Source organism: Chenopodium quinoa, unplaced genomic scaffold, assembly GCF_001683475.1.
Source record: "Chenopodium quinoa cultivar QQ74 unplaced genomic scaffold, ASM168347v1, whole genome shotgun sequence".
Classification (NCBI taxonomy): domain Eukaryota; kingdom Viridiplantae; phylum Streptophyta; class Magnoliopsida; order Caryophyllales; family Amaranthaceae; genus Chenopodium; species Chenopodium quinoa.
In genome coordinates, this window is record NW_018745459.1 from 43,131 (window position 1) to 64,943 (window position 21,813).

Here is a 21,813-nt window from a genome sequence, read left to right on the forward strand (position 1 = left end):
TTCCTCACTTCCTTTGATTGGGCCTTTTCCAATTACAGATGCTAGAGGTGCATAACTACAAGGCTGCTACGCAATGTTTTGAACGCGCTGGAGATTTTTACTGGCAAAAGTTTGCCAAAGCCTCTAGCTTTAAGGCAGCTGCTGACAACTTACGAGGTTTAAGCATGGAAAAGTCTTTGGAAATGCTCAGAGAAGCTGCTGAGCTATTTGAAAGCATAAGAAACATCAAGAAAGCAGTCGAATGTTACATAGATGCTGAAGACTATGAAAAAGCAGGTAGTGTTTATAGCTATCCCCCAGCCAAGCCTCAGGGAGTGCTAGAGAGAAATTTATATTTGGCATGAATTTGATACTGATACCCTATGGAAATATATATACCTTTAGTAAATACTCTGTACATGATCTTGATTTACGTGGTAAAAATTACATCCTTCAAGAGATGATGGTCCAAGTATAGAAGCGCAGTTGAAGAGTTGGTGTTCATTGTATTTTAGATTGACTAATAGGATAGACAGCCTGATAGAAGTAATACTAGTTGGCTATCTTGCACCATATGCTGAAAAACTTATGTATCTGACAGTCAAGTCTATTGTTTATGCCTGTTTGGTATCTGATTACTTACTAATGTGTATGCTTTGCAGGTAAGTTATGTCTTGAAGAATCAGATCTGCAAAGAGCAGGTGAATGTTTCACCCTGGCAAGATGCTATAAACTTGCTGCTGAGGTGTATGATGAGGGACTTTATTTCAATGAATGCTTGTATACTTGCTCGGAGGGTAAGTTGTATGACTTGGGTTTGTGTTACATACGAAGTTGGAAACAAAAGTATCATGGTAAGCCTACAAAACAAAGGATCGACTTCAATGCAAGTGAACAAAAGTTTCTTCGCAAATGTGCACTTGCATGTTTTGAGCAGCAAGACCAGCAAACTATGATGAAATATGTTAGAGATTTTAGCTCTCCGGAATCAAAGCGAAATTTTTTGAAGAAGTTGAGCTGCTTTGATGAACTTTTTGAGTTGGAGTTATAATATAAGAATTATCTAGAAGCTGCAAAATGTGCTAGACAAATGGGTGATATTTTACTGGAGGCGGATATGTCAGGAAAAGCTGGTGATTATGAAGAAGCATCTAGGCTCTATCTTGCCTTTGCGTTTGCTGGCAGTCTTTGGGCAGATGGTAGCAAGGGATGGCCTCTAGAAGAGTTTCAATCAAAAAAGCATCTTTTGTCAAAAGCCACAGCTCATGCTCGTAACTGTCCACGCCATTTCAATGAGGTGTGTGAAAATATCAAGCTCATATCAAGTGATGAAGTCGACTTACATGAGTTGCAAAAGCAGTTGGCATTGTCACGACAGCATAAAAATTTAAGGGGAGAAATCTTGTCTACTCGTAGAATTCTGGACAGGCTTCTTGCAACTGATGTTTCAATGCATGAATCAAGACGAAATAGAATTAAAAATCCATTGAATTGGATATCTGTGACAGAATTGATTCATCACTGGAACGTGTGGAAACAGAAGATTGAGACAATATTCAAGTACCTTGACTCTTTGACAGAACAAGGAACTAGTGGTTTTCAAGAATATGAAAATTTCTGCTTGGAATATCTTGGTGTGAGAAAACGGTCCATCTGCCCAGATGCTGATTATTTTCTTCTCTATCCAGATGTTGAATGGGTGAAATATGTGCCCAGAAGATCTGAAGTTAAGATGGAAAGTATTGATGCTAACCAACTGGTGTACGCTGCAAAAAGGCATTGGTGTGCCGAGATATTCTCTGTTGGCTTGAAATATTTGGAGCTTATTGAATCTTTCCGAATTGTAGCTGTTGAAAATTCCATGCCAATGTACCGTATAAGCCAGACTCTGATTCATATTTTTGAAGCTGCACAGCTTCTTATCATACAGTCCAGATATCTGACGCAGGCAAATGATGTTTTACCTTCTCTGATGAACTACATTGATCACTCAGCAGAAGAATACTTTCTCCATTTCTTTTCTCTAGATTTGGGAAACAAGAGATTTATGGGGTCTAAAGACCTTGCGATGCAAAGCAACACTTCAAGAAACCTGCTGAAAAAAGCCATACTGAAGAAGTTCATGGTTGAGGTAGATGAAGCTTTGCCAACACTTTCACAAGTCAGTCAGGTGGCAGTAATATTATTTGGATCGAATTGGAAAAATAATGAAAAATATGAGGGAGTTACAAGCAAGATCAAGACTAGTTCTCCTTGGAATTCATTGATTAAGAATCTTGTGACTGGCACAGGGCCACAAACATCAGATGACTATTTGCAACTTGCTCGGAATCTTTGTGATGCTTTAATGGAAGCATACGACTCAAAATCAAATATGTCGCCTTCTTGTTTTGTATATCTTCTTGAACGCCTGTTAGTGCTTTTGATGGATGCTTATTTGTAACAAGGTCGTCTGTTACTGAATGGCTTGTGCACCTGAACTGGAATGTAAGCAAAGAACCGTTCACACTCAGTGTTGCTGAACTGTCATCTTCTGTGGAACCCATCTTTGACTTCCTGGCTTGCACAATACACGAGCTTCTCTTGAACAAGCAGGGCATCGAGGAATGGATTGAGAAAGCTGGGTTTAACGTGAAGAAAATTTTCCCAAGGCTGATACCGAAATTGCTGGTTCTGATGTGCTTAATCTGCCTCAACTCAGGAAAGTATTTGGTGCTGCTGAATGATGTGATTAACAGGTCAGATGCCATATCATTCTTGCCAAAGTCTTTTAAAGAAGTCTTTTTCCAGAGAGAGGGTTGCAGCTTTCGCAATGTGATCGCTGAAGCTTTGAAGACAATCGATGATCCCCTAGTCATTATAAGAAATCCAGACGTCTGTCCATATGTGTATGCTAGGCATACTATATTCCTGGATGTTTTCAACCAGAACATGAATAGTATCTTAAAAAGGTTGTTCCCATCACTTCAAAAGAGTAGTTTTGCTCATAGGTGAGGATTCGTCATTTGATGAATGATACTGGATGTTAGTTTTGTAACCTGATTTAGCTTGTGCTATACTTTCACTTTTGTTGTACATATATTAAGTTAGTGCTTCGATGTGAAAATTTGTAATGTGCTGATATCCTCATTGGAATTGGTCCTTTTTTGTGACAAAACAATGGACTAAATGCATTATTAGTAGTTCTAGTGGTGTTTCTTCTACTTGTTATCTCAAGATAAATATAGGTTAAAGACAATATGACATATGACTGATATGAGTGATAAATATACAATGTTTTTCAAGTGGCCAAGTATAAAGTCAAATTCAAGGCATACTTTCTGGCATCTTCCAAAGCAGCAGGACAGTGCTCCGAAATCTCAGCCTCAGCCTCAAGTAACTCAACATGTTTCAGCTGCTAAGTCTGAATCACAGGCTCCAAAAGTTATGCAAGCAAATCCGGGGATTCCAGGGCAGGCATTTGATTACAAGCTTAGAGAGACAAGTCCTATGCTTGGTGGTGGAAGAGTTGTTGGTGGTCGAGTTATACGTTCTAATTACAAACCTGTTAGCACGTATGACCTTGTTGAACAGATGCTATTTCTTTTTGTTCGTGTGGTAAAAGCTCGTGAACTTCCCACCAAGGATCTTACAGGAAGCCTTGATCCATATGTAGAGGTAAAAGTTGGGAATTACAAAGGGGTTACCAAGTATTTTGAGAAAAAGAAAGATCCTGAATGGAACGAGGTGTTTGCCTTCTCTAGGGAGCGTCTTCAGGCATCTGTTTTGGAAGTTCAGGTGAAAGATAAGGATTTGATGAAGGATGATTTTGTTGGAGTCATCCGATTTGATCTTCATGAAGTCCCGACTAGAGTTCCACCTGATAGTCCGTTGGCTCCTCAATGGTATCGTCTTGAAGACAAGAAAGGAGATAGGAGTAATAATAATGGGGAACTGATGCTCGCGGTCTGGTATGGTACTCAAGCAGATGAGGCATTTACTGATGCTTGGCATTCTGATGCCATTACTCCTCCTGATATGTCAGCTTCAGCTGCTAACCATATCCGTTCAAAAGTCTACCATTCACCCAGGTTGTGGTACCTTCGAGTCAATGTAATCGAGGCTCAAGACTTGATTACCTCAGACAAAGGCCGGTTTCCTGATTGTTATATAAAGGCGCAGCTTGGAGCCCAAACATTAAGCACAAAGCCTGTTCAAAGCAGGATGGGAAACCCCTTTTGGAATGAGGATCTGATGTTTGTTGCTGCTGAGCCTTTCGATGAGCATTTGATCATCACTGTTGAAGATAGAAAAGGTCAGGGCAAAGAAGAGACGCTTGGCAAGGTCAGTATTCCATTAGCAGCTGTTCGCAAGCGCCCTGATGATAAGAATTTTCCCACTCAATGGATCAACCTTCAGAAAGAGCTCTTCTGACACTGAAGAGGAGAAGAAAGTTAAGTTTGCTAGTAAGTTACATGCTCGTATAAGCCTTGATGGCGGTTACCATGTCCTTAATGAATCTACTTACTATAGTAGTGATCTCAGACCAAGTATGAAGCAACTGTGGAAATCTTCAATTGGTGTTCTTGAACTTGGAATACTGAATGCTGATGGACTCCACCCTATGAAAACAAGAGATGGAAGGGGAACTGCGGATACCTTTTGTGTGGCTAAGTACTGTCAGAAATGGGTTCGTACACGAACAATAATCGACAGTCTTAGCCCCAAGTACAATGAGCAGTACACATGGGAAGTATATGATCCTGCAACTGTTCTTACCATTGGTGTTTTTGACAACGGACATATTGCTGGCAACAAAGACACTAAAATCGGAAAAGTGAGGATTCGAATCTCCACCCTTGAAGCAGGCCGTGTATATACTCACTCATATCCCCTGCTAGTCCTCCAACCTTCGGGTTTGAAGAAGATGGGAGAGTTGCATTTGGCTATTCGATTCTCTTGCACAAACATGACCAACATGATGTTTTTGTATGGAAAGCCGCTTCTCCCTAAGATGCATTACTCTAGACCATTGTCTTTGATGCAGACTAATACTTTGAGGGTTCATGCTACAAATGTCTTAGCTTCTAGGCTTAGCAGAGCCGAACCCCCTTTGAAGAAGGAAGTGGTGGAGTATATGTGTGATGTTGATGCACATTTTTGGAGCATGAGGCGAAGCAAGGCTAACTTCTATCGCATAATCTCCCTACTTCAAAGTTTGATTGCAATCGGGAAATGGTTCACAGATGTGTGTGCTTGGAAAAACCCGGTTACAACTGTCCTCGTTCATTTGCTCTTTGTGATGTTGGTTTGTTTCCCTGACCTCATTCTTCCTACAGTGTTCTTGTACATGTTTTTGATCGGGCTATGGAATTATCGGTATAGGCCAAAAAACCCTCCTCACATGGACACAAGGATCTCCTATGCTGACAACACAATCCCTGATGAACTTGATGAAGAGTTTGACACCTTTCCTACAACAAAAGGCACAGACGTGGTGCGAAGAAGGTATGATCGACTCAGGAGCATAGGTGCCAAAGTGCAATCTGTGTTGGGTGATTTTGCTGCTCAGGGAGAAAGGGCTCAAGCATTGCTAAGTTGGCGAGATCCACGAGCCTCAGTTTTATTTCTGACATTCTGCCTGTTTGCTGCATTTGTTCTGTATGCTATTCCTTTCAATGTTATGGCTCTTCTTGCTGGTTTTTATACCATGAGGCATCCGAGGTTTCGCAGTAAGTATCCTTCTTCACCAACAAATTTCTTTAGGAGATTACCAGCAAAGACAGATTGCTTGCTGTAAATAGTGTTATCTTTATCTATAGGCCCTCTGAATTATTCAGTTTTCTGTATGTTGAGATGAGGCCCTCCTTTTTTGCTGCTTATTTATTCCAATTTCCTTGTGGATTTTGGGTAATGTAAACATTCTGTCCCTCAAAAACCGAGTAATACATAATGTATTCATTCATGTGTACTATATTTTGTAAATTTGTGTTTTATCCTTGCCTATTTTCATTTATTACAAATATACAATTTGATAAACAGAATGCAGCCCTTTGTTTTATCATAAACAATATGCAGGTGTTTGAGTAGATTCTACGCACATAAACCTGTGCAATTTCAAAATTGTAGCCCAATGGTCTAAAAGGGCAATAACAGAGCCCTAAAGGTACGAAGTTAGTTGTCATTTTGATAGTGTAATTTGAACTAGATGCATACGTAGTGTATCAACTTAATCTGGACGTGACTCATTTGCATCTTCAGGGAGATTTTATTCTTGTGGAACTGAGTACATGATAATTTGTTTGCTGTGATGAAATTGAGCTTTATTTTACCAAGATTTTACTACATTAGCTCATAATACTTGCTATTATAAAAGATCTTATAACATATTCTTCATCTTAAGCATCAGCCCAAGTAATATTGAGTTGGCCCCACTGACTCTGTGGGACCCCCAGAGCCTTCCAAACAGCCTTAGAAGCAGCAACAATGTTATACCCACAAGGTGGGTGATAACCCTCCCCTGCATCACACCCCTTTGTAGAATCACACTCATCAACCACCTTAGCCTTCACAGTCTTCCCATTCCCACTTATTGCGATCATCTTCCCACACCGTGCCCCACTATTATACCACCCTGTCGAGAGTGCAACCACCAGTGAGTTGTCGGTATGGTAGGCGTTGTCACACTTGGACTGGCTGTTCTGAAAGGCTCTAAGTGTGAGCATTCCCGGTGTTTGGGAGGTTACTGAAGGGGAGCATTGAAAGGTGAAGTAAACTGTGTTTTGGATACAACAGTTGGTGCTGCATTTTCCTGGTGGAGGGCTTGTGGCTCTAAAATAGCCCGTTGTTCGGCAGTTTTGACCTTCAACTTGTACACTATATATAATCAGTAACACAACAAATGAAAACCATATGCTAATATTGTTATTTAACATTGTTGTCATTTTTATTTTATTTTTTTGTGTGTAGAGTTTGTGTTTTTGATGCTTTGAAGAATGATATTAGAGGGATATATATATATAATTTAAGGGGTGGTTTTGTTGACATAATAATATATTAATCTTTGTGTTTATCTTGTTACTATTTTAGTGCAAAGTTTAGTCAACTTTGGAGAGCTGGTCATATCATTCATTATTCAACATGACATTTCTTGATAAAGTTTGTCGGTTGACCATGAAGTAGTAGTTAATGGATAAAAATGGGGGTTGGATTGAGAAAAAAATATTAGCAAGAGAATTAAGAGTTAAACGCGTGGTTAGCCTTTCAACGAATGTTATCTATTTGAGTTTAGCTTGGTTTAAAATTGATAAAACTGACTCAATTCGAACATAAATTTGGTAGAAATGAATCGATCTTCCTAGGCTGAGCTACATGTTTGACTTTGTGAGTTCATTCCTGTATGGCTCTATCTATGAAAGCTTTTCCCATGTTTGATGGATTAATTAATTATGGTAGCTTGTAGGTTCTTCATTAATACGGAGTAGGCCATTGGATTTAAGGTTGGACTTGGACGCCCTATCATGTCCACATGAAGCCTTTCTAGGCTAAGTATTCACCCAAATACAAATCTAGGCTATTACTTTGCAACCCATCAAGCCACTTAAAAACACACTCTAGCAGTCTAGCCCAACATTGTCCAAACATAAATTACCATCCTTTTTTTTAAAAAAAAATCCTTTATCAAAAAAATTAAAAGCTACCAATTCATTAAAAAAAAAAAAAATTACCATTTTTTTTGGAAGGGAGTCTCAGTCTTCACGACTTCATAATTTTTAAACCGATTAATATTTTTATTAGAGTAAGATAGATAATATTTCAGGAAAAAATAAAATGAGCCATATAGATTTCTTATACAAGTACTATACACGCGATGTACGTGTGTCTCCTACCTTATAAAGTAAAGTATAAACGGGAAAAACACAACATTATTCAAAAGAAATTTATGTCATACATTTAGGAGAAAGTCCTAATATATCATCGTTAGACACAAACAAAATTGCATAACAGTCTTTTGTACTACTGAAAGTCCTATTAGTACTACTGAGATGTTTTTTTCAGTACTACTTAGAGTGTGTCTTTTGTACTACTGAAATCATATATAGGACAACTGAGAATGTTCAGTAGTATAATATTGCCTCTCATTAGTACTCTTAAAAAGTCATTATTTATAAAATTGTCATTATTATATATTTGCTTGTGCCCAACTCTAGGTCCTAGAACTCAGAAGCGCTCTACATTTAGCAACTCTTCACATTCTATATCGATCAATTACAAGTTACAACAACAAAATTAATGGTCTTTACTCTTTAGTGTAGTGACGTAGAACAAAATGGCGGGAAACGATTACACTACCTTGTTCTGCGACTGTACAGCTACTGTAGCTGCACTAGTTATTACTCCTACTCGTAATCTGTATCGTCTCATCTCAATTGCCCGACTCTACACTCAAAATTCCCACAAATTTCCAGAAAAATCCCACTCAAAACACAATAAATAAAAAAAAAAAATACCCAGAATCTTATAAACATTGAAATGTTACAACTGGGTTTATTTGTGTTTCTTTGTTCAATCCATTCTTAATATCTAGTCTTTTTATTTTATTTTAAATTTTTAAATTTTTGCATGCATGTTTTCTTTGATTATATAGAGTTTGAAAAGAAAATGAAGAAGATAAAATATGTAGATGATGCTGGTTTTACCTTTATTGATCATCTAATCTCATGGTCAGTTAATGATATACTTGATGATAACTTTTTCAATGACAAGGTTAGTTCCTCATTTCCTCTTATTTAAAATATATTATATGGTTGGTACTTTATGTTTGTAAATTGTGTAATTGAATTGTATGATGAATTGCATGCATGCTTTAGTTGTAGTCCTAGATAGATTATAGATAGGGCAAAAGATTTGATTTTGTTGTTGATTCACTAATTTGTAGTTAATTCCAACAAGTAAATACTGTAAGAAGATTTTATTGCTGTTGTTGACTCTGCATTTTGTGAACTACAGGTCAGGAAGATCCCTTGTCTGTTTCGATCGACAACCGAGTATTTCGATGCATTTGTGTATCCTTTGTTAGAGGAGGCACGAGCCGAATTGTGCTCAAATTTGTCTATGTTATCTAGAGCGCCTTTTGGTAGAGTAGTTTCGTGTTGTAAAGCTACCAAAGATACTAAATTACACTTTTTGTACAATGTTAAGGTTCATCATTGGAGGGTTAATTCTGCTGGTGGAGATAGCAAAACTTATAATGTTTTGCCAGGAGATGTGTTTGTATTGATGGATTCTGAATTTGATGCTGAGGAACCTGTTCTACAGTCGGGGCGAAAATGTGTTCTAGCATCTGTAGTTAATATGTCTCAGGATGATGCAGATGAGGACACTTCTGCTACTTGTATCAGAGTGATTGTGTCTAAAGAGATTGACATGAATGATTTTGTAAATAAATATTTACTTATTGTATTTTTGACTAATGTGATTCCATTTGAACGCATATGGAATGCTTTGCACATGAAGGAGAACTTGAAGTTACTCGAGAAGGTCTTGCACTGTGATTCCTTGGTATGCTTCCAGTCTTATTGTTGAAGTTTTCGTATTTTCGTTCTTGTAATGCTGATGAACTTCTATTCCGCATTTGCCAACATGTTCATGATAGTTATATTATTTGTCATTTGTATCACTAGGATCATCCTAGAAAGAAAGGTTTATGCACATTAGTCGACTTGGAGAATGATTGGACTGTAATTATTCTATGATGATCATAACATTTTGAAGCTGAGAGGCAACTAGAACAAATCTATGTTGCTGATTTAGGACTAGGATGCTTATATATGACTATTTTCATTTTATAATGCATAAATAATTGATAGCAACAACCCATTTAAGGCTTAGTTATAATATATTATTCAATTTTGCAGGACAAAGGAACTGATGGCAATGGCTGTTCAGAAACTGATCATTTCTGGCTCAACAAACTTGGTTCGGGTTTACCACGTCTAAACCCATCTCAGAAGGATGCAATTTCGGCTTCTTTGAAAAATATACAGTGTAAGGACAAGTTTTCTGTTGAACTTGTATGGGGTCCTCCTGGGACTGGTAAATCTAAGATGATCAGCACATTGCTATGCATTCTGCTAAGGCTTAACTGTAGAGGCCTGGCTTGTGCCACAACAAATGTGGCAATTACTGCATTAGCTAGTCAGGTTGTAGAGCTGTTGAGAGCGTGTTCTGCAAGGAATTCAGACAATAGGTTTTGCTCATTGGGCAGCTTACTTTTGTTTGGGAGCAAGAAGCAGGTAGATGTAGGTTCAGATATTGAAGATATTTATTTGGACTACCGTGTTAAGAAGCTAGCAGAGGTTTTTAGCCCCATTAGTGGCTGGCGCTGTTCTTTCTCGTTGTTGTTGAATGAATTCCAGGATTTTTCTTCACAGGATCATTTTCTCACTGGACAACATGGTCAGAATAGGTGCCTTGGCAATTCAGAGCAACTTCTATCCTTTCTTAATTCTATTAGAGATCAGTTCAATGAACTAATTGGTCCTGTCAAGAGATGCATCTCAATCTTTTGTACCCATATGGCAAAAAGTTTCATTCAGGAACACAATATTGAGAACTTGACTAAGCTTTATGATTTGCTTGATTCTTTTGAAAGTTTGCTGTTGCAATATATTGGTCAACTCAGTGGGTTGGCTCCTTGTAGTGGAGTCTTTCAGAAGTCTATTGTGTATATACTAGGTCTTCTCGAAAAGAAGGGAGATGAATGCTTTGATCTTTTACAAAATCTAATTGTTTCTTTGGGCAAACTTAAGTTTCCCCAAGTGACAAATTATGATTTCATCTCGGATTTCTGTTTCCAAATGTCATCCTTGTTATTCTGTACGGCTTCAAGTTCCTATAAATTGTATTATGCGCCTATAAAATCACTCGATGTTGTGGTTATTGATGAAGCTGCGCAGTTGAAGGAGTGTGAGTCCATTATACCACTCCAACTTCCCGATCTAAGGCATGCTATTCTTGCAGGAGATGAGTACCAGCTACAGGCCATGGTGAAAAGTCATGTAAGAATATCGGTCTAAAATTGATTTCTATTTTACTCTTAAAATTTTACTTAATCTTATGATTGTTTATATGATCCAGAAACCTTTCCTTTTTTTGATGCAGATTTCAGCGAGTGTTGATTTTGGCCGAAGTTTATTTCAGAGATTAGGTTTGTTAGGCTGGTCAAAACACCTACTAAACATGCAGTACAGAATGCACCCTTCAATAAGTGCATTTCCAAGGAGGATGTTTTACAGCAACAAAATTACTGATGCACCTAGTGTGAAGAGTGACGGCTATGAGAAACGTTACCTTGAAGGATTATTCTTTGGTCCTTATTCATTTATAAATATTACAGAGGGAAAAGAAGAATTTGATGATAATGGACAAAGCAGAAAAAATATGGTTGAGGCAGCAGTTGTCCGGGCTATAGTACTTCGTCTTTACAAAGGTATGCCACGCGGATAGTTCCCTTTTCAGGTTGCTTACAGAATTTTTATCTTGAAAGATCAACCTACTTATTTTCTCAGTTTCGTAACACATTACAAAAATTAGCTTCTGGATGTGCTGCAAAATGCAGATTTGATCCGTGACTAGAATTTTTTAAATTCTGTTGTAATTGTCTTTATATTCCTTATCAATTGGAAAAATACCTTCCAGTTCCAGCATCGGAGCAGGAACGAACTGTGAAATATTGCCGTTTTCTTCATGAAAAATAATGCTTGTTTTAGTAGTGCGAGTATTTTTTTTTTTTTTTTTTTTGGTTACGGTGTAGTATTGATGTTCAGCAAGTAACTAATTTATTATTTTGGCGCACCATTTCTCCTTGATGGAATGTGTGCTACCCCAGGCTTTAGTGACCTGGAAAATGGATCTATATTTTAGCTTTGGACATTTTTTCACTAGGTTCAACATTCTTTATCGAGAGCTGCATTGTTTGAATTGGTATTTTTACTTTTGGGATGCATTGTACACTTGCATTCTATACAAAAATCTGTGTTTTAGGGCCTCTATTTATCTAATACACTAATTGGCCTTTACAAAATTCTTTATTGCTGCATTCTTAGTCTTGGTTCATTTTCTTGTTTGCAGGATGGTGCAAATCACCCTGCAATAAAAAAGTTAGCATTGGTGTAATATCGCCTTATTCTGCACAGGTTAAGGCAATTGAAAGAATGATTGGTCAGAGATTTTCGAATCTGGAAAATTTTACAGTGAACATCAAATCAATTGATGCGTTCCAAGGTGCAGAGGAAGACATAATACTGCTATCTTTGGTCAGATCTAACAACTTTGGCGAAATTGGTTTCTTATCTAATCCTCAACGACTTAATGTTGCATTAACAAGGGCAAGGTATGTCTTGGAAGTACTTCCAAATAATTTTTAGGCTTCACTGCTGTTTTTCCTACACTAGTTATTTTCCAATTTACATTCTTGATTCCAGACATTGCCTATGGGTGCTTGGAAATGGGAAGACTTTAGCCAAAGCCAACCTTATTTGGAGGGATTTTATCACCGATGCTAAAGAGCGGAAATGTTTTTTCAATGCTAATGAAGATGAAAAAATATCAGAAACAATCATTTATGTTAAGAAGGAACTAGATCAGCTGGATGATTTGCTCAGCGGAAATAGTGTGCTTTTTCGTAATGCAAGGTGGAAGGTGGGTAACTCCTCTTATCAAATTAATGATGTTCAATTTAGTTGAACCTTAAACACTTCAGTTTGGGCTTACCTATTCTTGTTGCTGAACATTGCTCATGTTATTTTTCCTAGGTTCTCTTTGCTAGTAATTTCATCAAATCATTTTCAAAGCTGCAATCAAGCCAAACAAAGATGCATGTGTTTAATCTTATAGGCAAACTTTCAAATGGATGGCGACCAAGGAAAATCAAAGTCGATCCTCCTTGTGAGAGCTCTGTTCGAATTGTCAAGCAATTCAAAGTTCAAGGCCTCTATGTCATATGCTCAAATGACATTGTTAAAGAATCAGAATATTTCCAAGTTATGAGGGTTTGGGATATTTTGCCATTGGAAGCAGTGGCCGAATTGGCTAAGAGAATTGACAAACACTATGGTTTATTCACTGAAGAGTTTGTCAGATGCTGCAAGAAAAAATGTATTGAAGGGTATGCTTTCTTTTGTTACATTTTCATCAACATGCATCTATAAGATTGCGAAATTAGGAAAACTATCTTGTTGAAATGATTAATCCTTTTTGGCAATATCTCATTTATCTAATTGATTTGTTATGCTCAGTACGCTGGAAGTTCCCGTATGCTGGAGCAGCAACTCTAATATTGTTCGGTACAAGAGTTGCAGTGATGCTGAGAGAACAAGTATATCAGATGACGATGATGTCGCACCAAGATGTATTGACAAGGCAGAAGTCAAGGAGAGCTTGTTGCTAGTAAAATTTTACTCTTTATCTGTCGGTGTAGTGAAACACTTGATTTCTGTTTCTGATGGTAGGGCATTAGAGCTTCCCATGGAAGTGACAGACAACGAGTGGGAAATAATTCATTACCCAAGAAGCTCTTTTGTGTTAGGAAGGTCTGGCACTGGAAAGACCTTGGTGTTAGTCACGAAACTATTTCAGAAAGAACAACTATATCACATGGCTTTGGGTGGTTCTGATGAGGTACATGGCGATGCTTCCTTGTGTGATGACCCATCAATTAAGCTTGAGGGTAGAAGCGCTATTCTGCGACAACTGTTTGTAACAGTTAATCCGAACTTGTGCCATACAGTAAAACAACACATCTCCAATCTTCAAAGGTAACTGTGAGATACTTTACATTTCTCAATTGTGACATTGTCAACTCCACATTGTCTCTGGGAATTTAAACAGAAAAATGTCGTATATATTAGGGAAGAAGAGTGTATTCAGTATTCAATAGATTTGTGTTCTCGGGTCAATTGTCAATCTCATATGTGTAATTGTTTCACCTCTTAGGGTGTTTTCTGTTAGGAGGAATTCGTTTGGTTTGTATAAGGGTGCAAAGACATTTTCTTCTTCCCGCATTATCCTTATTTTTCTTGCCGATTACTTTCTCTCCTCCCTTTCATCCCCTTCCCACCATCCCCATTCTTTTCCTTCTCTCTAAATTTTATTAAGGTACTAAAGAAGGATACTTAATCTTTTGTAGCATTTTCCCTTTCAAATTTGTCCATGGAAAACAATATCTAGTTGGCAGTGTTTTCTGTCCAACCAAATGGAATTTTAGTGATAATGTTGAGGAGCATGCTCTTGGAGCATGTTTGATTATATGCTAAGCTATTTTGTTATATTGATAATCTCATATCTGTTGTCGTACTGAATTTGGCCTCACTGATGCTTCAGCACTGTTCGTGGAGAAATCTTGAATAAGGAAACCTGCATCCAAGTTTATGATGAGACGCAACTATTTGAAGATATTCCTCACTCTTTCTGGGAGATCCCTGCTGAGTCATATCCTCTTGTGATATCTCTCAAGAAGTTCCTGCTCATGCTGGATGGTACAATAGGTACCTCATATTTCCATAGATTTGTGAAAACTAGACAAACTTGTAGCTTAAAATCAGTTGAGCTGCAAATGATGGAAAGGAAAGAAGTAAGCTTTGATAAGTTTAGTGTCTCATACTGGCCTCACTTCAATTCGACTCTTACAAAGGATCTTGATCCTTCAAGAGTTTTCACTGAAATACTCTCTTGTATAAAAGGTGGAATAAAAGTTGAACAGGGTAGACTCACTTTAGACAGTTATATTCAATTGTCTGACTGCAAAAAGTCAAGCTTAAGTAGGAACGAGAGGGAGGCCATATATGGTATATTCTTGTGCTATGAGAAGATGAAGCTTACAAGAGGTGAGTATGATTTGTCTGATGTAGTGAATGATCTTCATCATCGGTTCAGCCATCAAAGGTATGAAGGTGATGCCTTGGATTTTGTGTATATAGATGAAGTTCAAGATTGGACTGTGCGGCAACTTTCTCTTTTAAAATATGTTTTGCAAGAATGTCAAAGAAGGTTATGTGTTTGCTGGTGATACAGCTCAAACAATTGCCCAAGGTGTAGATTTTAGTTTTGATGAGATCAGAAGCTTTTTCTATGTCAATTTTCTCCAAGGCCCGTGTGTGAAAACTAGTAAACAGGATCAAGGAAACATCTGCCCAATTTTTGTGCTGAATCAAAACTTTCGATCCCATGCTGGGATTTTAAAGTTAGCTCACAGTGTCATCAAACTTATCTACCATTTCTTTCCATACTCAATTGATAAGGTTAATCCAGAGTTCAGTCTTATTGATGGAGATGCTCCCATACTGCTGGAGTCTGCATCTGGTGATGAAGATGTTGTCATGAAAATCTTTCAGGACAATAAAAATGATGGCAGGAATACTGTCATTTTTGGAGCTGAACAAGTTATTATTGTACGAGATGAAAGTGTGAGAAATGAAATGCCAAGCCATGTAAAAGGACATGCACTTGTGCTCACGGTATTTGAGTGCAAAGGCTTGGAGTTTAAGGTAAATAACTGTTTGGCTTTTCTATTTCTTGACATTGACTTCTTCATTATTGTTATAAGGTTCTCGCTTGACATTTCTAACTCTATATTGTTTTTTGTTTGATGCCTTATTTTTATTTTTATGTTGCAAAAGTTGCTTAATATACCAGCTATGCACTTTGATATTCTGTGATCCTGAAATAGCTTATCCCTGTGACATGTTTATCATCACAGGACGTTCTCTTGTACAACTTCTTTTCATCATCACCTATTAGAGAACATTGGAGTGTAATATATAAATATATGCAAGAGAAGAACCTTGGCTCATCATTTCCACATTTTCCAAAGTTCAATCATGCAAAACATAGTGGTTTGTGCCATGAATTGAAGCAACTATATGTGGCCGTCACCCGAGCAAAGGAAAGATTATGGATCTGTGAGAGCCATGGTAGTCATGCAGAACCTATGGCTAATTACTGGAAAAAATTGAATCTGGTCCGAATTAGACAGTTTGACAATTCATTAGCTCAGGAAATAATATTTCCCAGCTCTAAGGAGGAATGGAAATCGCAAGGTTTCAAGGTTTGTTTTTTGGCTTTATTTGGAAGACATTCATTATTAGTTTTCTCCTCCAATTTCATGTTAACCATCTTAGTTTAATAGATTTTAGAGAACCCATGTGATGCTCATATTAAAATTTAGTAAGTTTGTAAGTCTAATGCATCAGCATTGAGGATTTTGGGATCATAGCTCAATCATTTATCAGATGTACCTATAATTGCTGGCATCATGCTAGGTGTCACCATCAGTGTGTGGTGTTATCTGAGTCAGGAACTCAGGATTTCATACTTGAACTATTGTAACTATTATTTTGTCTTCAATATTCCTTGCATCCTGATTCACCTTTATATGCAGTTTCTCGAAGTAAGTAACTATGAGACAGCGGCAGTCTGCTTTGGGCGAGCTGGAGATACTTACTGGGAAAAATACGCCCGTGCTACTGGCCTTAAAACAACCGCTGCTCATATGCGTGGCTTGAGTTCTGAAGCAGTCAAAATGCTTACAGAAGCTGCTGAAATCTTTCAAAGCCTAGATAACAACAAAGAGGCCGCTAAGTGCTTCTATGATGCAGGCAATTATGAAAGAGCAGGTAGTAGTGAAAACAGTTACTAATTTCAATGTATTCTGCTATTTTTAGAAACCATTATTTGGAACTATTACTGATATACCTTGAATTCTTTCGCTAGAACATAGCAGACTTTTGACACAGTCCTTTGCAAATGAACATTGAAAAAAATAGAAACAAAAGTATAATGGGCAGTATGAATCCTAGTTAGTGAACCTTGTCCTAAGCCTGAAAATGAACTTTTACTATATGATTGAAATTGTAGCCTAAAACCCAATGGAGTTCACATTTAAGTTTACTTCCTTGAATTCTGACCCAGATGAACTGATTATTTCCAGAAATGACGCTATTGAACTTTTTTTTTTTTTACAGGTGATATATATCTGCAGCACTTTCAAAGTTCTGAGCTTGAAAAGGCTTGTCATTGCTATACCTTGGCCGGTTTTCATGCACGTGCTGCGGAGATCTATGCTGAAAATTACCTCTACAGAGAATGTTTGCATGCATGTAATACAGGAAAATTGTTTAACTTAGGATTGCAGTACGTACAAAGCTGGAAACAGCTGGCTCTTGAGGAGGGAAGCATAGACTTGATAACATTTGAGCAAGAATTCCTGAAGAGTTGTGCTCATGCTTCCTATAAGAAAAAAGACAAGAAAAAAATGATGAAGTATGTTAAGAAATTTAGCTCTCTTGATTCAATGAGGACCTTCTTATGGAATCAAGGGTGTTATGAGGAGGGAATTGACATAGAGATAGAAAATGGGCGATATTCAAGAGGGTCTAAGAATCGCAAGAAAAGTAGGATTATTTTTACGTGAGGCAGATTTATTAGAAAAGGCTCAGAATTATGAGGATGCTTCTAGGCTCTATATTTGGTACGTGTTTGGTAAATGTTGTTGGGCATCTGGTGGAAAAAATTGGCTCGAAAGAGATCTTTTGTTGAAAGAGGAATTGTTGTCCAGAGCTGAAGCTTCTGCTCTCAATGCTTCAGCTGATTTTCACAAACAAATTCATACAGAAGTTCTGCTTTTGTCAACTCAAAGTACTGGGTTGTCTGAACTGGAGAAGCAGTTAGAAGTCTCCCAAAAAAGCGGGAATTTGAAATGGGAGGTCATATGTACTAGAAAAATTCTTGAAATCCTTCTTCAGACTCAGACTTCACCATTTAAATGGGAATCTGACTCGCGAGAAATGATCTCAGGTGGCCAGGTCTCAGTTGAAAAACTGATATACTTTTGGTCATCCTGGAAAGAGAAGATTTTGACAACCTTGGAACACCTAAAGAGTTTACCAGCACATGATAATCACTGGGACTTCTGTCTACATTATTTTTGGCGTGCGAAAGCATCCAAACACTGGTTACTTTATGCTCTATCCTGATGCTGAATGGGTGTCGAAATATCCGAAAAAGAATAATCAAAGACTTGGCACAGAACATTTGGTGACTTCTATTCGACATTACTGGTTCAGAGTTACTCTCAGTTGGCTGTAATATGCTGGAGTATCTGAATATCTTTCAGAAGTTTTCTGCTGATTCGATGCCTATGATTTGCAAAAGTAGGATTGTTGATCATATTTTTGAATGTACCCTTTTTTTGATGGAGTCGGATTATTTAAGGCAATGGGGTCAAGTGTCAACTGCTCGAATGTATTATGCGACAAAATGGTATGCTGCTGCTGTGTTTACCACTGAATGGTACAACCTTATCCTACATGATCAAGTAAAGAACCGAAGCTCCATCATCACACGAAAACTGAGGGCAAAACTAGATCATTATTTGCCTAATATGTGAAAGATTTGAATTCCAATCTTTGTTGAGTAATGTCAGCTAATTGCATTGTTTGCTTGAGTTGCTAAATTATGTTTGCTAGCCTGGTGTCAAGTAAATATCTGAAATAGCAGACATTAATCTAGCTGAAGTTATTGATAACACTTTCATCTTGTCTTATATCTTTTAACTCAGGGAAGTGGATTACCATTTGTTAGGATTAGTGTGGAGATAGATAAATACATGGAGACATAAGGAGATTGCATAGAAGCTGCCTTATTGTTAAGGTTCGACCAAACTTGTGAAAAGTTCGGTCGAACCCGGTTTTAAGTCAGTAGGTGCACCAGTTTTCATTTCTAGAGGAGGAGTGACCAAACCCAAGGAGGTTCGACCGAACCACCCCAGGTTCGACCGAACTCTGGGTAGGTTCGGCCGAACCTCCCTGCTCCCTATTTCGTCGCTTCGTTTTCGGCTTGTGCGATTTGCTTTAATCTTAGCCGTTGGATTGTATTTTCTACCTAGACTATATATACCTTTTCTAAGCCTCTTTGTTGATTATTCACAAACATTTAAACACATAGAGAGGTTTTTGAGAGGGTTTGTGAGGAGCATTTGAATTCTATACAATTCATGCTTGTAATTCTTGAGTTCATTCATCATCAATATTACTCCATAGTGCAAGGGTGGGTTTTTTCTCCCGGTTCTCGGGTTTTCCCACAGTAACATTGTCTTCCTTTTACTTGCTTTAATTCCTTCAAAGTTGTTCTTGATTGTTATGCTTGTTTGTTCATTGCTATTGTGGGTTGATTGCAAGTTAGTTGAACACTTTAATCCTTACACCATTAACTTCCATCTTATGTTAATATATAATACCCTTTACTGCATGAGTTCCTATACTCTTTGTGCTACCCTGCCGACTGCCGTGCCCAACTTTGTCAAATACCTCTTTTTTACAATAGGAAGAGAAGCTCTAGTTTCCTTAGTTTTGCTCTATGTTGCCAACCTCATTCTCAAATCCATTACAAAAAATCAATGTGAAAAAATAAACTTAAGTGCAAAAAAAAAAAAAAAAAAAAGTGTTAAGAAAATTATTTTACACCCTTTCCGGGTAAGATTGATTTAGCTTTTGATTTTTTATTACATTAATTTCTTATACGAAGTATTTCGTAACTTTTAAATTTTATGAAGAATTACTTCTTACACACCTATTATTTGTGTGTTTAAGTTAGCGTGTATCACAATCCACACCCTTGACGTGTTCCTGTAATATAAAGAAAATGTTGATTTACTTACGAAAATGTCATATTGACTGATATGTTTCTATTTACAGAAATGTCACCAAATAAACAATTTTTGTTCATCACGATGATTAACTGGGGCTCCCTCTTATTTCCACCTATCTATTTACGGAATTCACTTGCATCGTCTAAATATTTTGTTGCACCCACTCTTATCTTCTTTTTTTTTTTGGCAATTTTATACAATAATTGAGATTAACAAAAAAAATATGGAGGTACTAGCATATTACACAATGTAAAACAACAATTACTCATACTGCATAAACAAAAAAAAAAGAAAAAATCGCTCAATAATTACTCTCTTGGTCTCTTATTTGTTTTGCCTCAATTTTCTTTTTAGGCCGTCATTTTAATTTCGACCCATTTTATTTTTGAACATATAGGATTACACTTTTACTCTCACAATCACCCCTTTAACCCACTACTTTTCTCTCTCATCATTTTTTCCAATTAAAAGTTAATAAAGTAACATTTGTCTATGGGGTAAAAAATAAGAAACGAAGAAATACCTTGTAGTTTAAAGTTTAAACCAAGTTTACTAGCTGAGTATGAATTGGGTATTAGCGTAGTACACAATGACACATTGTAGAACAATACTACGGGGTGCACACAAAAAATAACTATGGAGTAGACGTTATAAATATAATCAATGGCGGCAAACATATGCAGTGTACCCCGTGCCACAACTGCTAAGCTGTAGTGACGTTTCATCTCTCTCCCCATCATTTCCATTATCATCAATAATCGCACTTGAAAATAAACCCATTTTTTGAAAATCCCACTTAAAAATAAATCAAAATGACTACCAAAATTCCTTCATTTTAACACCCACAACATAAATCATCATCATTCTTGAACTGGGTTTGTTTCATTCTTTGTAATTTCAACTTTTTCATGTCTGTTATTGATCATTTTCTTGAACAAAACTTGATTTTTTAGGCTATAAAATCTAATATTTACTTGAATTTGGTTCTTGATGATTTGACGCAGGGGAAGAAAGAGAATTATGGATTTGGAATCCGGAAAGATTGAAAAAATTGTAAGAGATCAAATGCTTTCTTCAAGAAAAGTTAGAAGTAAGAAATGTAAGCTACATAATCTTATAGGAAAAATTTTGGTCCATTTTCATTTATAAACATCTCTCAAGGAAGAGAAGAAGTTGATGATGATGGGCATAACACTAGAAATCTGGTTGAAGTGGCAGTTTTGATGAATATTGTGCAACGTTTGCACAAAGGTAAACCGCCCTTTTAAACGTATTAGGAGGGATTGTTTCCTTTATGTGTGTATTTGACTGTTCTCTAAGTAGTGTAAATTGTGATTAGTTATTATTGATAGTGGGTTGCATACTTGCATGTCAAGTCTCAACCAACAAATGTTATGTGAATGTGTTTGATGAGTCCGAACCCTAACCGGGCTTCTCGATATTTAAGGACCGTGCAGCTTGGTTACGGGTAAGGGTGATTCGTGGTTTTGTTGTTGTTCACTCCGTTGTTCTGAGTTGGGTATTCTTGTTTGACATGGGTACGTGTCCAAGTGTGCTATTTTGTGAAAATTTTCTATGATTTTGGCTTTGGCCTAAACACATATATATTAAATATCCTATTTATGTTTAAGTGTTGAGAATCTAACATGGGCACTTGAGGTAAATGAAGAATCCAAGTAACATAGGTTGTTGGCTATATCTGTTATTCCTTGTCAACTTTTTGTACATAAGTTAGGTTTGGTATGGGTTGCTCAAATTCTTAATGTGGCTTTACATCTGCTCAAAACATGTACATAGATGTTAAGATTAGAGATTGGTCTATTAAAAGCTTTTTTCCAATATGATGATTTCCATGATACCTGAAGTTTTTGCTGTTGTACACAGAATGGCAGTGCTACAGCCAAAAGATTTCTGTGTGTATAGTATCTCAAGGTGTAGCACAAGTTAAGGATATTGAGAGAAGAATTGGGAAAAGATATGAAAAGCTTTTAAACTTTGAGTTGAAGGTGAAATTAGTTGAAGGATTTCAGGAAGGTGGCGAAGCAGATATTGTTATAGTATCTACTGTAAGATCCAATTCTGCTGGATCTTCTGAGTTCCGCTTAGATCATGGAATGGCTGATGTTGCTTCGAGTAGGGCCAGGTATGAC

General features: G+C 37.2%; 3 protein-coding genes and 1 pseudogene across 3 annotated transcripts; 3 read left to right on the plus strand and 1 right to left on the minus strand.

Moving 5' to 3' along the window:
• The first annotated feature begins 3,210 nt into the window (after nt 1–3,210).
• On the plus strand, nt 3,211–5,954 carry LOC110714694 (annotated as a pseudogene).
• Nucleotides 5,955–6,188: 234 nt separating this feature from the next.
• Nucleotides 6,189–8,396, minus strand: LOC110714698 (putative ripening-related protein 1). The gene has a single exon (XM_021893224.1). It carries the CDS (start codon nt 6,900–6,902, stop codon nt 6,357–6,359), a length of 546 nt encoding a protein of 181 aa, XP_021748916.1. The 5' UTR covers nt 6,903–8,396; the 3' UTR covers nt 6,189–6,356.
• A 223-nt stretch (nt 8,397–8,619) lies between these two features.
• On the plus strand, nt 8,620–14,971 carry LOC110714704 (the record flags this gene model as incomplete). Its single annotated transcript, XM_021893229.1, has 10 exons — nt 8,620–8,724; nt 8,968–9,519; nt 9,642–9,698; nt 9,876–11,018; nt 11,122–11,449; nt 12,091–12,352; nt 12,444–12,660; nt 12,774–13,126; nt 13,257–13,775; nt 14,341–14,971. Coding segments are annotated over exons 1-10 (4,167 nt in total), but the record flags the coding sequence as incomplete, so codon positions are not given.
• A 10-nt stretch (nt 14,972–14,981) lies between these two features.
• On the plus strand, nt 14,982–21,806 carry LOC110714705 (TPR and ankyrin repeat-containing protein 1-like; the record flags this gene model as incomplete). Its single annotated transcript, XM_021893230.1, has 9 exons — nt 14,982–15,503; nt 15,716–16,063; nt 16,397–16,631; nt 16,980–17,388; nt 17,474–17,819; nt 18,131–18,306; nt 20,668–20,753; nt 20,825–20,914; nt 21,548–21,806. Coding segments are annotated over exons 1-9 (2,471 nt in total), but the record flags the coding sequence as incomplete, so codon positions are not given.
• Nucleotides 21,807–21,813: the final 7 nt, after the last annotated feature.